General features: G+C 39.4%; 1 protein-coding gene across 3 annotated transcripts in view; it reads left to right on the forward strand.

Annotated features, from left to right (window-relative positions):
• Positions 1 to 13106, forward strand: part of LOC129497083 (beta-galactosidase-1-like protein 2) — a 63753-nt gene that overhangs the window by 15034 nt on the left and 35613 nt on the right. Inside the window, exons 1-5 of one of the 3 annotated variants that reach the window (XM_055305575.1) lie at positions 518 to 786; positions 1103 to 1227; positions 1592 to 1687; positions 2935 to 3043; positions 4867 to 5055. In XM_055305575.1, coding sequence (XP_055161550.1) covers positions 1605 to 1687; positions 2935 to 3043; positions 4867 to 5055 — 381 coding nt within the window. In that variant the 5' untranslated portion in view covers positions 518 to 786; positions 1103 to 1227; positions 1592 to 1604. Of the gene's footprint in view, positions 1 to 517; positions 1228 to 1591; positions 1688 to 2934; positions 3044 to 4866; positions 5056 to 13106 lie in introns of those variants that run through there. The other 2 variants (XM_055305574.1, XM_055305573.1) reach the window with 2 other exon arrangements.

Below are 13106 nucleotides of genomic sequence, written 5' to 3' on the forward strand. Positions count from 1 at the left end.
TCAGCCAGTTAGGTGCATTAAACACATTTTTTACTTAAAATATTTTCAATGTATGATGAACCTATTGGGATGTAAGCCCATCTTAAGTTCAGGAAAATCTATAGTTGTTTATTCTAAAATAAGCATTAGCTATCTGCTAGAGTTCAGACGTTGACTTTCGTGCAAGAGATGGACAGATAAAGCACTTTGTGCTGTCAAGGCTAAGTATTCTCTGAGGGAGAGACAAATAACATACTAAGAACACACAACCCAGGGAAGAGGACAGTGAAGTCATAGCTGAAGTAAATTGAAATGTTAAGCAGGAGTTTGCTAGAGGGGACTGAGTGGTGTTTTAGGCAGAGGATCCAGCGAGGGCAAAGTCAGCAACGTGAGAAAGCATTTTTGAGTTTGTTAAGGTGGTGTTAGCTGCTGTAACAAGTAAGCCTCAGCGTCTTTAACAACGGAGGTTTCTTTTCATTTAGGGAAAATCTAAAGTAGGAATTCCTGGTAAGCATTGTGTCTTTCTTCCCAGGAGTAATTGAGAGATTCAAGGTCTTTCTGTCTGTGGCTTCATCATCTTCATCACAGTGTGGAGGCTGCTACTCTTGTCTGTGTCAAGCCAGAAGCAGAAGAAAGGCAGGGAGAGTGTTTTCAGGACATTGGGATGCTCTGCTCCTGTTCACATTCTGTTGGCTTGAAGTCAGTCACAGAGCAACACCTCAACGCATGGGGGGGCTGCAAAATGCGCTTGAGCTCTCTGCCCAGGAAGGAAAGGGAATGGCTTTGGCGATTAACTTTCTGCCACAGGTATTTTCTGGGAACTGCAAATAACGCTGTGTGGTTCTCCTGCTGGTTTAAATAGAGAAAATGCCACAAAATAAAGCGGAAGCAAGGATAGACCACATCTTTCTTTATATTTACCATGCACCAGAATTTGGGATCTTTCCTGAAGTCACTGGGAGTCATTTGAAGAGTTTTGATTTGGCAGGTTTGTGCATTTAGAAAGATTGTGCTAGCAGCATCTGAAGGAGGTGGATTAACATGTAGTTGATATTTCACTTCTGGAAGCTTTCTGCCTGCTTGTGGTTTTAGTTCTTCTGTTTACTGAAAATGTGATCTGCAGGAAGCTCTGGCTCGTTGAAGCTTATGTCCTGATCTGTAAGACGGAGATGATATCGATACTCCCCTCACTGAGTTGTCCAAAAAAATAGTCTTAAGGAAGGCCGTTGCTCCAGAGGCCGAGACAAGGTAGAAGAGCACTCTTCTCTCTGCTGTCGGTGATGATGACTGATGTGACTGGGGGGACAGGGGGAGAAGGGGAGAAGGAAGGAAGGGGAGCAGCCAGTCAGGAAGCGGCGCCCTAGGCCCGGTGCCAGCCTGCGGCCCTCAGTAAACCTGGTAGCGCCGCAAACTAGGTCTCACGTGTGAAAACATGAAGCAGGAGGAATAAAGGAATAAACGTGGTTTGGTGACTGGAAGTAGGAGACATGGAGGGGTCGGAGAGCCAGGTCTGTAAGGCCCCAGGGCAGGGGGGCCTGGCCCAGGCCCCGCTGCACCCCCGCCTTGGGCCTCCAGCCGGGAGGCCGCACGACCTCGTTGCTCCGCTTTGCAGGACCTTCGTAGCCATGGCTTCGGAGGCAGGGCTGTGGGTTATCCTGTGTCCCGGCCCCTATGTTGGCGGTGACCTGGACCTTGGAGGCCTGCCCAGGTGAGTGTCACCCAGGCCCCTGGCTCCACGTGGGCCCCCGGGCATACTCGGGGGAGGTTAGAGCAAAGGGGTTGTGCTGGATTTCGGTGTACATTTTTAAACTACACTATTTTTTCCCCATTTAATGACCTAGAAAATGAATTTTGATATATTGGGATTTATATAGTATGTATTTGTTTTATTTAAACCTCCATCTCATTTCTGCAGTACAAATGAGATACAGTACTTTAAGTAAAAACTAGTGGCAGCCACTTAAGCACTATCTTTGTGAGTTCTAGTTTTTGTGGAGGCAGTAGAGATAGTAAGAAATTGGGTTGATTATCTCTCTTTAAAGAGAGGTTTTCCCTTTTGTTAGCTTTGAATCATTTTTTATTGTAGTAAAATGCACATAACATAAAAATTTACCATTTGAAAATGTGCCGTTTTGTGGCAGTTAAGTACATAAAAAATGCTGAACAACCATCACCACTCTCTAGGGCCAGACTTTTTATCACCCGAAAGGAAGCCCTATTCCCAGTCAACTCCCATTGTTCCTTCCCCCAGCGCCTGGCAACCACCAGTTTACCTTCAGACCCTGTCGGTTGGCCTATTGTGTACATTTCATATAAATGGAATATTATAGGATATGTGACCTTTTTTAAAGTAGCTTCTTTGCTTAGCATAATGTTTTCAAGGTTCATCCATGGTATAGCACGTAGTTCTTCATTCCTCTTTTATGGCCAAATATTGTTCCATCAAAGAACGTGTCTTAAAAAAACTTTGAAACAGCTTTATAAAAGCTCCATCCAGACTAAGGGTTGATAAACCTTTTCTGTAAAAGGCCAGATAATACACATGTTCAGTGTTGAGGGCCACATACACTGTCTGTTGTGACTACTCAATCCTGCTGTTGTAGCATGAACACAGCTGTGACGATATGTAAACAAATGGGTATGGCTGTGTTCCAATACAACTTTATTTACAGGAACAGACAATGGCTCTGATTTGGCCTGTGGGCTGCAGTTTGATTACTCTGCTCAGGATCATTTCATTATTACACAACTCTGATGTGTGTATTGAGGATAGAGGTGGTGGCTCAGGTGCTGACCTATTTGCAACTAGAACATAGATTGCTTTTTCTTAAAGATGAATTAAGATGTCACAATATACTGTTCCCGTGTGACTGTATTTGTTTTCCAGCCTCATGTTTGAGTATTTCTTATTGCTTTTTCCCACCCCAAGAGTGATTCCTACCTTTTCAATCCTAGCTGGTTACTCCGGGATCCAAAAATGAAGCTGAGAACAACTTACAAGGGCTTCACTAAAGCAGTGAATCACTATTTTGATAAGATAATTCCCATGATAGTACAACTCCAGGTAAATCCCAGTTCCCCATTCCTGTGACCAAGGGAAATAATGGCCTCAACTGATTTCCTGGAAAGGGCTAGCCTATTTCCTGCCATACAGAAATAGGAAGTGTGTATAGCAGGTTGTTCCAATTCCTTATTTAAGAACTACTAGATTTTTATTACCCTGCTTTTGTGCCTATTTCCTATCTACTGCCCAACTGGAAGCCTTTTCCTTGGCAGTGGACTTGAAATTGCATTCTATATATTTTTGTTTACTCTTCTCCATTATATCTTTGCCCTCAGTAACCATAAATGGGAAATTAATGTTAGTCTTCAAAATGTTTTAATTTGGCTGCTAAAGGTAGCTACTTGGCAGTCCTTCACACATAATAGATTAGGTCTGGGTGACCTTAGCAGTTTTATAGAAGTTGCAATTCATTTGTTTTTTTAACATCCCTCCACCAAATAAAATCGTGGTGGGGAACATAATCATCGCTTAGTGCTACTGTATTTCTAAAATGGTTGAAAGATATAAAAAGGACTATATACTAGGTAGGAAATGAACAGAGGGAAGGAGCAAAGCTATAATATCTATTGCATATTAAGCTTTCTAAGAGGTAATCAACGTTTGCGTAGCATATTTCGTGAATAGAGGCAATAGCAAACTTGTATGTGGCTAGAAGAGGGTTTCACAGAGTGTGAATCTGAATTTATTATGGGCAGAGTTGGTTCCTAACACTGTGAGTATCTCAGAGTTAATCAGACTCAGGAAAGCCATCAAAACCACTAAGTGACTTAAGAGTGTCAATCAGTGTGCTGTTGGGGTTGTAGAGATCATCCTTTACTAAGATTAGAGTTGTGTTGTCCAGCATAGTAGCCACAGCCACATGCAGTTATTTAAACTTAATTAAAATCAAATAAAATTAAAGACTCATTTCCTCATTTATATTAGACATTTTCAGTGCTCAGTGGGCACATGTTGATGGTTGCTATGATATTGGACAATGCAAATGCAGAATATTTTCATCATCAGAAAGTTCTGCTGGACAGCATTGAACTCGATTACTCAGCCCACTCCAAATCAGAGTTCTCAGTCTTGAAACTGCTGGAAAACTAAATTAGTAATCAGAACCTTGCTTAGTGACCACAAAATCAGGGCTGGAGGAGGAGGAGGAGGAGGGGGAGGTTGGGAGGCCCCAGAAGCATTTTATCATGAATATCCAGAAGAGTTTCCAGAAGGAAAGGCCAAGAATGTCAAATGTTGCTCAGAGAGACAGTAAATTAGGATTAAAATGTATTGTTTGTACTTAGCAAAGAGAAGGTAATGTTAATAATGTAGGTGGAATGGAAAGAATGGAAGTAAGTAAAAGAGGAAATGAGAGAATAAGAAGTCAAGAGTGAGTACAGGAATATTTTAGAGTTTGTCTAAGTGAAAAGGGCAAAATAATGGGAACTGGAGAAGGAAGTGGTCCAAACAAGTTAATTTTAACAGAGGAATTTGAGTCCTAAATGATGATAGGAAAGGTTTAGTAAAAAAGGAGATGATGACACAGAAGACAGAAGGGTACTCCAAAAAGAGTGAAGTTCCTGAGAAGTGGGAAGGAGGTGAGACAACCTTTAGGATGACACTTGACTCATGTAACTGGTGCTAAGGTAGAAAGGATGAAAGTGGAGGTTTGAAGCATCATGCTTAATGCATTGAATTAGGAGGGAAAAGGGTGGGAGTCCATTGACAGGGAGTACTAGAAAAGGTAGGATTCTACAAGCAATTGATTGCTGACTGCGGAGTGAGAGAAATTGCCTGAACTATAGTGTAATTTGGAGTTGACTTTAGGAATATGTTATTTTTAGGGCACTCTAAATATGTGTGTGCAACAGCAGCTTGAGAAAATCCAGCCTTTCCCACCAGTAACTTCACTCTCAAACTCTCATCTCCTTGACCCTCAGTATGCAAAGGGAGGCCCCATCATTGCTGTGCAGGTTGAGAATGAATATGGTTCATATCATCAGGATAAAAGATACCTGAAATATATTAAAAAGGTAAGTGCTCCTTTAATTTTCCACCATATTTACATATTTCTTATCTCACTTTGCGAGTCTGTGGAGCAAACATAGTCTGAGTAGCTACAGCTTGCATGATACCATGGGATATAAAGTTGAATAAGGTCCTGTTTAATTTTTCCATGCATTTGCATCCTAGCGAAGGGACAAGGAACTAACTACACACCTCTCATGTGAGGCAAAGAGTGATCTTGGAATATTTTTCCTTTCTGTGAACATCACAGCTCTCTTTTGGTTGGTGTTTGTATAATATGTACTTTTCTATCTTTTTACTTTCAGTTATTCTGGATTCATTTGCCTTAGGAACATACCTTGTAAGCAGTACATAATTAGAGTTTGTTTTGTCTTTTGTCTTCATCCGTCATGAAAATTCTTGTCTTTTAAATGAGGTATTTGGCTTATTTACGTATAATATAACTACTGATAGTTGTTGTTAAATTTACCATCCTGTTACCTTCTTTCTACTTGTCCTACCTGTCCTATGGCTCTTTTTCTCTTCTTTCTTTTTTTTTTCCTTCTTTTTGATTGGCAGTATTTTTTATTATTCCATTTTCTCCTGTATTAGCTTGTTAAGCATTTTTCACTTTTCTTCTAGTGCTGGCCATAGAAACTACTTTTCACCTTAGAATTATTAATATCTAATATAAATTAGTGTGTTTGCCAGCTCCAAGGCAAAGAAAGCACCTGGGAACAGTTTAGTTGAATTTTCCCCTTTCTTTCTTCAGAACTGTTATTTCTTTTAATGCTATATATATTTTAGACACACAGGTTATTATTTTTATTGTATGAAGTCGTTTAGATTTATGCACATAATTTTCTTTTTGTTGCTTTTCTCTCCTCTCTGTCTCTGAGCTTTATCTCTCTTATCATTTCCTCTGCTTAAGGAACACCTATTTGTACTTTTTTTGTTGCAGGTTTTATGTTGTTAACAAATTCTCTAACCTTTTGTTTACCTGAAAATGTGTCTAGCTCATCAATATTTTGAAGGCTGTTTGTATTATATGTAGAAATCTGGGTTGGCAGTTATTTTCTTTGATGATTATCTGGTATACATTGTTTCTATTAAGAAGCCAGAGATAAATAAAATTACTGTTCCTTTGAAGGTAAAATGTCTTTTTCTTCTGGCTTCTTTTAAGATTTATTTTTTCATTTTCTTCAACTTCACTAAGATTTGGCTAGGTGTGGTTTTATTTCTACTGTTATTCTACTTACATTTGTCTGCACCCTTCACTATGTGACTTGAAGTCTTTAATTGGTTTTGGAAAATCTTAAGCAACTGTCATCTTCATTTTCTCTCTCTTCTGGGACTTCTGTTATACAAAATTAGGTATTTTCTTCATAACTGTCTTGTTCTTTTTTGGATAATTTTTTCTTCATAATTTATGAATTTTCTCTGCAGCTTTGTCTAATTTGATGTTAAAACTAGTCTTGGGGATCCCTGGGTGGTGCAGCGGTTTGGCGCCTGCCTTTGGCCCAGGGCACAATCCTGTAGACCCGGGATCGAATCCCACATCGGGCTCCCGGTGCATGGAGCCTGCTTCTCCCTCTGCCTGTGTCTCTGCCTCTCTCTCTCTGTGACTATCATAAATAAATTAAAAAAATTAAAAAAAAACTAGTCTTAATTTCAGATTTCATGATTTTTAGTTCTAGAATTTTCATTTGATTCTTTTCCATAGTTTCCCTTTTTTGGCCAAAATTTTCCATTTTTTAAAAAATTCCTTGAACATATTATAGTTATTTCAAAGCTATGCTTAAGAGGCTTAATGTCTAATCTCCTATGTATCTGTTCTGTTGTCTGTTTTTCTCATGGTTTCAGTAAAGTAATACCTTCTGGTATGCCTAATCATTTTTCAATCCAATTTATTTATGAAAACATGATTTAAATCATTTGAAACTATACAGACAGATTTATTTTTGCTTCCAGAAAGTAATATGATTCAAAGCTGGGCTTTGTTTCTTATGAGAGCAAGTCTAATTCTTGTTTACCTTCTCTTCTAGGGGATAGCCCTTTGGGTCCCAGTTGAAAGCCTAAAATTGCTATGGCCCCTCCTCTACCTTGGTAGTCTATGAACTGCAATTTCTTTCCCTCCATCTCATAAATTGCTGGGGGATATGCTCAGCTTTTCAGCCTCTCAACCGATGTTTGGGGAATCAAACAGTGTCTCAAGGAAAAAGTGTAAGATGTGCCAGGTTCACCTCTCTAGGCCGCCTGCCTCTCTGGAAACTTGACTCGTCAAGGCTTGCCTTGATATAGATCCAGTATCTTCAAATAGGTTAATTTTTTTCCCAGTTCATCTAGTTGTTATTAGCAGGTCTGAGACAAATTAGCCCACTGTCCCTAAAAGTGGAACTTGTTGTTATCCCTATGAGTCATGGTCCATGAATTCTGATTAACACCTTTGTCATTTTCAAGTACTCTAGTTTAGATGAAAAGTTATATGGTCACCTACCAATGAGCCATATTGCTTGCTTGGGGCTAGACACATGCACCATTGCATCTAAGAGAACCTATGGTGGTGGAAGGTTGACTTAATTAATATATGAAATGCTGTCTCCCTGGTTAGTTGAGAGAGGGAGGGAGGCAAGATGGCAGAAAAGTAGGGGGCCTCGTTTCATCTGGTCCCTTAAATTTAGCTACTTAACTCTCAAATCATTCTGAACACCTATGAATTCAACCTGATATGTAAGAAAAGAATTGCTGGAATTCTACAAATAGAAAAGTGACCACTTTTTGCAAGGTAGGAGGTGTGGCAGAGTGAAGCTGAGGGACATATGAGAAGACAAAGGCGATGGGGAGCGAGCCTCTGTAAGCTGGCTCCTATTAAGTGATAATGCTCCGGAGCACAGAACCAGAGCTTTTAGAAGTCTGCTCCAGTGAGAGACATCCCTCCCTGAAGGCGCTCAAGTGGCGAAGCAGGGCAGAGTACCAGGTAGAACAGTGTGGCCTCAGGATCCTTGGGGCCACACAAAGAAGGGGGGTGCTTGAGCTGCAGAGTTCTCAACTACTGGGGCAGGGAAACCAGCTATGGTCAGGGAATCCAGGAGTGGGCTCTCAGTTTGCCATAAACCACAAAGTGTGTCACAAGCTGACGACTCTCTCTGGGGAGCCCTGCAAGCAGCAGGCCCGTGGTGACCTTCCTCCCCACCTCCAGGGGGTTTGGAGCGGCTGTGCTCCGTAGGCATCTGCAAAGTTTGGTGCACACAGAGGTGCAGACTACTTTTCCCTCAGGGTTTGTTAAAAAGAAGGGCTGTGATCTTTCAGCTCCGGAGTGCACTTATTTTTATTTTCATCCTCTAAAGCAGCAAGTAAGGCCTTTGGGGAACAAAAGCCACATAGAGCAACCCGAAGCAGCTTACACTGAGCCTGGCCCCCTGGTAATGCAACTCCACCCTGGCAAAGACACCCGACAATCAGAGCAGCAGGCCCTTCCTCTAGAAGACCAGCTGGAACATGAGGTGGATACTGAGTTTACAGGCACACAGAACTGCAAAACTCTAGCACTAGGGGAAAATAGTATATAGATTTTGGGATTTTTTCCCCCTCATGTTTCTTTTATCTTTCAGTTTAAAGTTTTCCTTTTCAACTAGTTTCTTGTTTTATCAACTCTTTGTTTGTAAGCCTTTTTTTCACTTTCATTTTTTACAATTGCATTTTATAGATATTTTATTCATTTTTGGCTTTCTTTCAGTGTATTCAATTCTGAGATTTAGTGTCTTCTAACAAATATACCAAAATACACCCAGGACCAAGTGGAACACTCTGTTGTGTCCACTTGGGAGGTTATGTTCTTTCCCCCCTTTTTTTCTTTTTCTTATCTTTTCTTTTCTTCTTTTCTTTTCTTTTTTTAAAGATTTTATTTATTTATTCATAGAGACAGAGGGGGGGGGGCAGAGGCACAGGCAGAGGGAGAAGCAGGCTCCACTCAGGGAGCCCGACGTGGGACTCGATCCAGGGTCCCCAGGATCACACCCTGGGCTGCAGGCGGCGCTAAACCACTGCGCCACCAGGGTTGCCCTCTTTTTCTTTTCTTTTTTGGTTTCTGACACCTTCAGATTTGTCTAGTGTGTATTTTGTGTAGGTTGTGATTGATATTTTTGCTTTTGTTCTCTTCATTCTTCTCTGGGAAAAATGACTAGAGATAATTCACAATGAAAGAACCACAGATCTAATTGGTATGGATATAAGTAATATGTCAGAGTTGGAATTCAGGATAATGATTATAAAGTTATTAGCTGGGCTTGAAAAAAGCATAAAAGACACTAGAGAATCTCTTAGTGCAGAAATAAAATATAATCAAGCTGAAGTTAAAAGTGCTTTACCTGAGATGCAGTCTGAAATAGATGTTCTAATACCTAGAGTAGATGAAGCACAAGAGGGTAAATTAAATAGAAGACTAGATGATGGAAAGGAAGAAAGCTGAGAAAATGAGAAAAAAAAAAACAATTGATGGACCATGCAGGGAGGCTTTGAGAAATCAGAGATACAATAATGTGAAACAATTTTAGAATTACTGGGGCCCCTGAAAAAGAATAAAGAGAGAGAGAGAAGATAATATTTGAGCAAATCATAGCTAATCTGGGGAAGGAAACAGGCATTCAAGTCCAAGAAGTAGAGAGAATCTCTCTGAAAATTAATAAAGATAGATCAACACTCCACCATATAATAGTGAAGCTTTTTCAAAAAGCAAATTTCAAAAATAAAGAGAAAATCCTGAAAGCAGGTTGAGATAAGAGATTCCTAACGTAGAGGGGGAGAAATCTTAGATTAACAGCAGAACTATCCACAGAGACCTGGCAGGCCAGAAAGGGCTGACATGATATATTCAGAGTACTAAATGAGAAAAATATGCAGCCAAGAATACTTTATGCAGCAAGGCTGTTGTTCAGAATGGAAGGAGAGATAAAGAGTTCCCAGGACAAACAGAAACTAAAAGAATTCGTGAACACTAAACTAGCCCCGCAAGAAATATTAAAGGGGATCCTATAAGTGAAGAGAAAGCCCAAAAATAACAGACCAGAAAGAGAAAGAGACAATCTACAGAACTTTCACAAGTAATACAATGGCACTAAATTAATATCTTTCGATAGTTACTCTGAATGTAAATGGGCTAAATGCTACAATCAAAAGATACAGGGTTATCAAACTGGATAAAAAAGCAAGACCCATCTATTTGCTGTCTACAAGAGACTCATTTTAGACTTAAAGTTGCCTCTAGATTGAAAGTGAGGAGATGGGGCCATTTATCATACAAATACACATCAAAAGAAAGCTAGGGTAGGAATCCTCATATTAGACAAACTAGATTTTAAACCAAAGACTGTAATAAGAAATGAAGAGGGACACTATATCATAATTAAAGGATCTATCCAACAAGAAGATCTAATTATAAATATTTATACATCTAACTTGGGAACAGCCAATTATATAAACCAATTAATAAAAAATTAAACACATTGATAATAATCAATATTGATTATTGATTATGAGGGACTTTAACATCCCACTCATAGCCATGGACAGATAATCTAAGCAAAAGATCAATAAAGAAACAAGGACTTTGAATGACACACTGGACCAGATGGACTCCACAGTTATATACAGAGCATTCCATTCTAAAGCAACTGAATACACATTTTTCTCAAGTGCCCATGGAACATTCTCCAGAATAGATTATATAATGAGTAACAAATCAGGTCTCGATACCAAAAGCTTGGAAACAAGAGGAAATTTGGAAGGAATTCAAACACTTGGTGGTTAAAGAGTATCCTACTAAAAACATGAATGAGTCAACCAGAGATTTAAAGAATTAAAAAAATTCATGGAAACAAATGAAAACACAACTGTTCAAAATCTTTGGGGTATACCAAAGGTGGTCCTAAAAGGGCAGTACTTAGCAATATAAGCCTTTTTCAAAAAATTAGGAAGCTCTCAAACACACAAGCTAATCTTACACCTAAAGGAGCTGGAGAAAGAACAGCAAATAAAACCTAAACCAAGCAAGAAAAGAGAATAATAAAGATTATAGCAGAAATCAATGAAATAGAAACCAAAAGAAAAGGAGAACAGATCAATGAAACTAGTTCTTTAGGAGAAGAATTGATTAAAAAAATAAAATAAAATCAATTAACCCCTGGCCAGACTTGTCAAAAAGGAAAGAGAAAGGATTCAAATTAATAAAATAATGAATGAAAGAGGAAAGCTCTGGATCAACACCAAGGAAATACAAACAATTTTAAGAACATATTATGAGCAATTATATGCCAACAAATTTGGCAATCTGGAAAAAAAATGGATGCATTCCTGGAAATTTCTAAGCTACCAAAACTGAAACAGGAAGAAATAGAAAACCTGAGCAGACCCATAACCCGCAAGGAAATTGAAGCAGTTATCAAAAATCTCCCAATAAACAGGAGTCCAGACGGCTTCCCAGGGGAACTCTACCAAACATTTAAAGAAGAATTAATACCACTTCTTCTGAAGCTGTTTCAAAAAACAGGAAGGGAAGGAAAACTGCCAAATTCATTCTGTGAGGCCAGGGTTACCTTGATCCCAAAGCCAGACAGACACCCCAACAAAAAAGGAGAATTGAAGACCAATATCCCTGATGAGCTTGGATGTCAAAATTCCCACCGAGATACTAGCCAATAGGATCCAACAGTACATTAAAAGGATTATTCACCACAACCAAGTGGGATTTATCCGTGGGCTGCAAGGTTGGTTCAACATTCACAAATCAATTATCATGATACGTCACATTAATAAAAGAAAGCACAAGAATCATATGATCCTCTCAATTGGTACGGAAAAAGAATTTGCCAAAATATATCCTTTCTTGAATAAAACTCTCCACAATGTAGGGATAGAGGGAACATACCTCAAATCATAAAAGCTATGTACAAAAAGTCCACAGGGAATATCATTCTCAATGGGGAAACACTGGGAGCCTTTCCCCTAAGGTCGGGAACACGACAGGGATGCCCACTCCCACCTCTGTTGCTCAACATATTACTGGAAGTCCTAGCCTCCGCAGTCAGACAACAAAAAGAAATAAAAGGCATTCAAATTGGTAAAGAAGAAGTCAAACATTCACTCTTCACAGATGACATGATACTTCACCTCAAAATTGCTAGAACTTCTAGCAATTCCACAATGTGACAGGATATAAAGTCAACACATGGAAATCAGTTGCATTTCTATACACTAACAATGAGACTAAAGAAAGAGAAATTAAGAAAGAAATTTACAACTGCACCAAAACCATAAGATACCTAGGAATAAACCCAACCAAATAGGTAAGAGGTCTGTACTCTACAAACTACAGAACACTTATGAAAGAAATGGAGTAACGCACAAAGAGATGGGAAACAGGCCATGCTCATGTTGTTGTGAACAGATGTTGTGAAATGTCAGTGCTCCCCACGGCAACCTACACATTCAATGCAAGCCCTATCATAATACCATGGACTTTCTTCACAGAGTCAGAACAAATAATCCTAAGGTTTGTGTGGAATCAGAAAAGACCCTGAATAGCCAGAGGAATATTGAAAAAGAAAACCATAGCTGGGCGCATCACAATGCCAGATTTCAGGTCATACTACAAAGTTGTGGTCCTGGCACAAAAACAGACACATAGATCAATGGAACAGAATAGAGAATCCAGAAATGGACCCTCAACTCTATGGTCAACTAACATTTGACAAAGCAGGAAAGACTATCCACTGGAAAAAGGACAGTCTCTTCAATAAATGGTGCTGGGAGAATTGGACAGCCACGTGCAGAAGAATGAAACTGGACCATTCTCTTACATGAGACACAAAGATAAACTTAAAATGGATGAAAGATCTAAATGTGAGACAAGATTCCATCAAAATTGGAGAGGAGGACATAGGCAGCAACCTCTTCATCCTCGGCCACAGCAGCTCCTTGTTAGACACATTTCCAAACACAAAGGAAATAAAAGCAAAAATGAACTATTGGACTTGATCAAGATAAAAATACTTCTATACAGCAAAGGAAACCGCAAAATAAA

The sequence above is a fragment of the Nyctereutes procyonoides genome, unplaced genomic scaffold (genome assembly GCF_905146905.1).
Source record: "Nyctereutes procyonoides isolate TBG_1078 unplaced genomic scaffold, NYPRO_anot_genome, whole genome shotgun sequence".
NCBI lineage: Eukaryota > Metazoa > Chordata > Mammalia > Carnivora > Canidae > Nyctereutes > Nyctereutes procyonoides.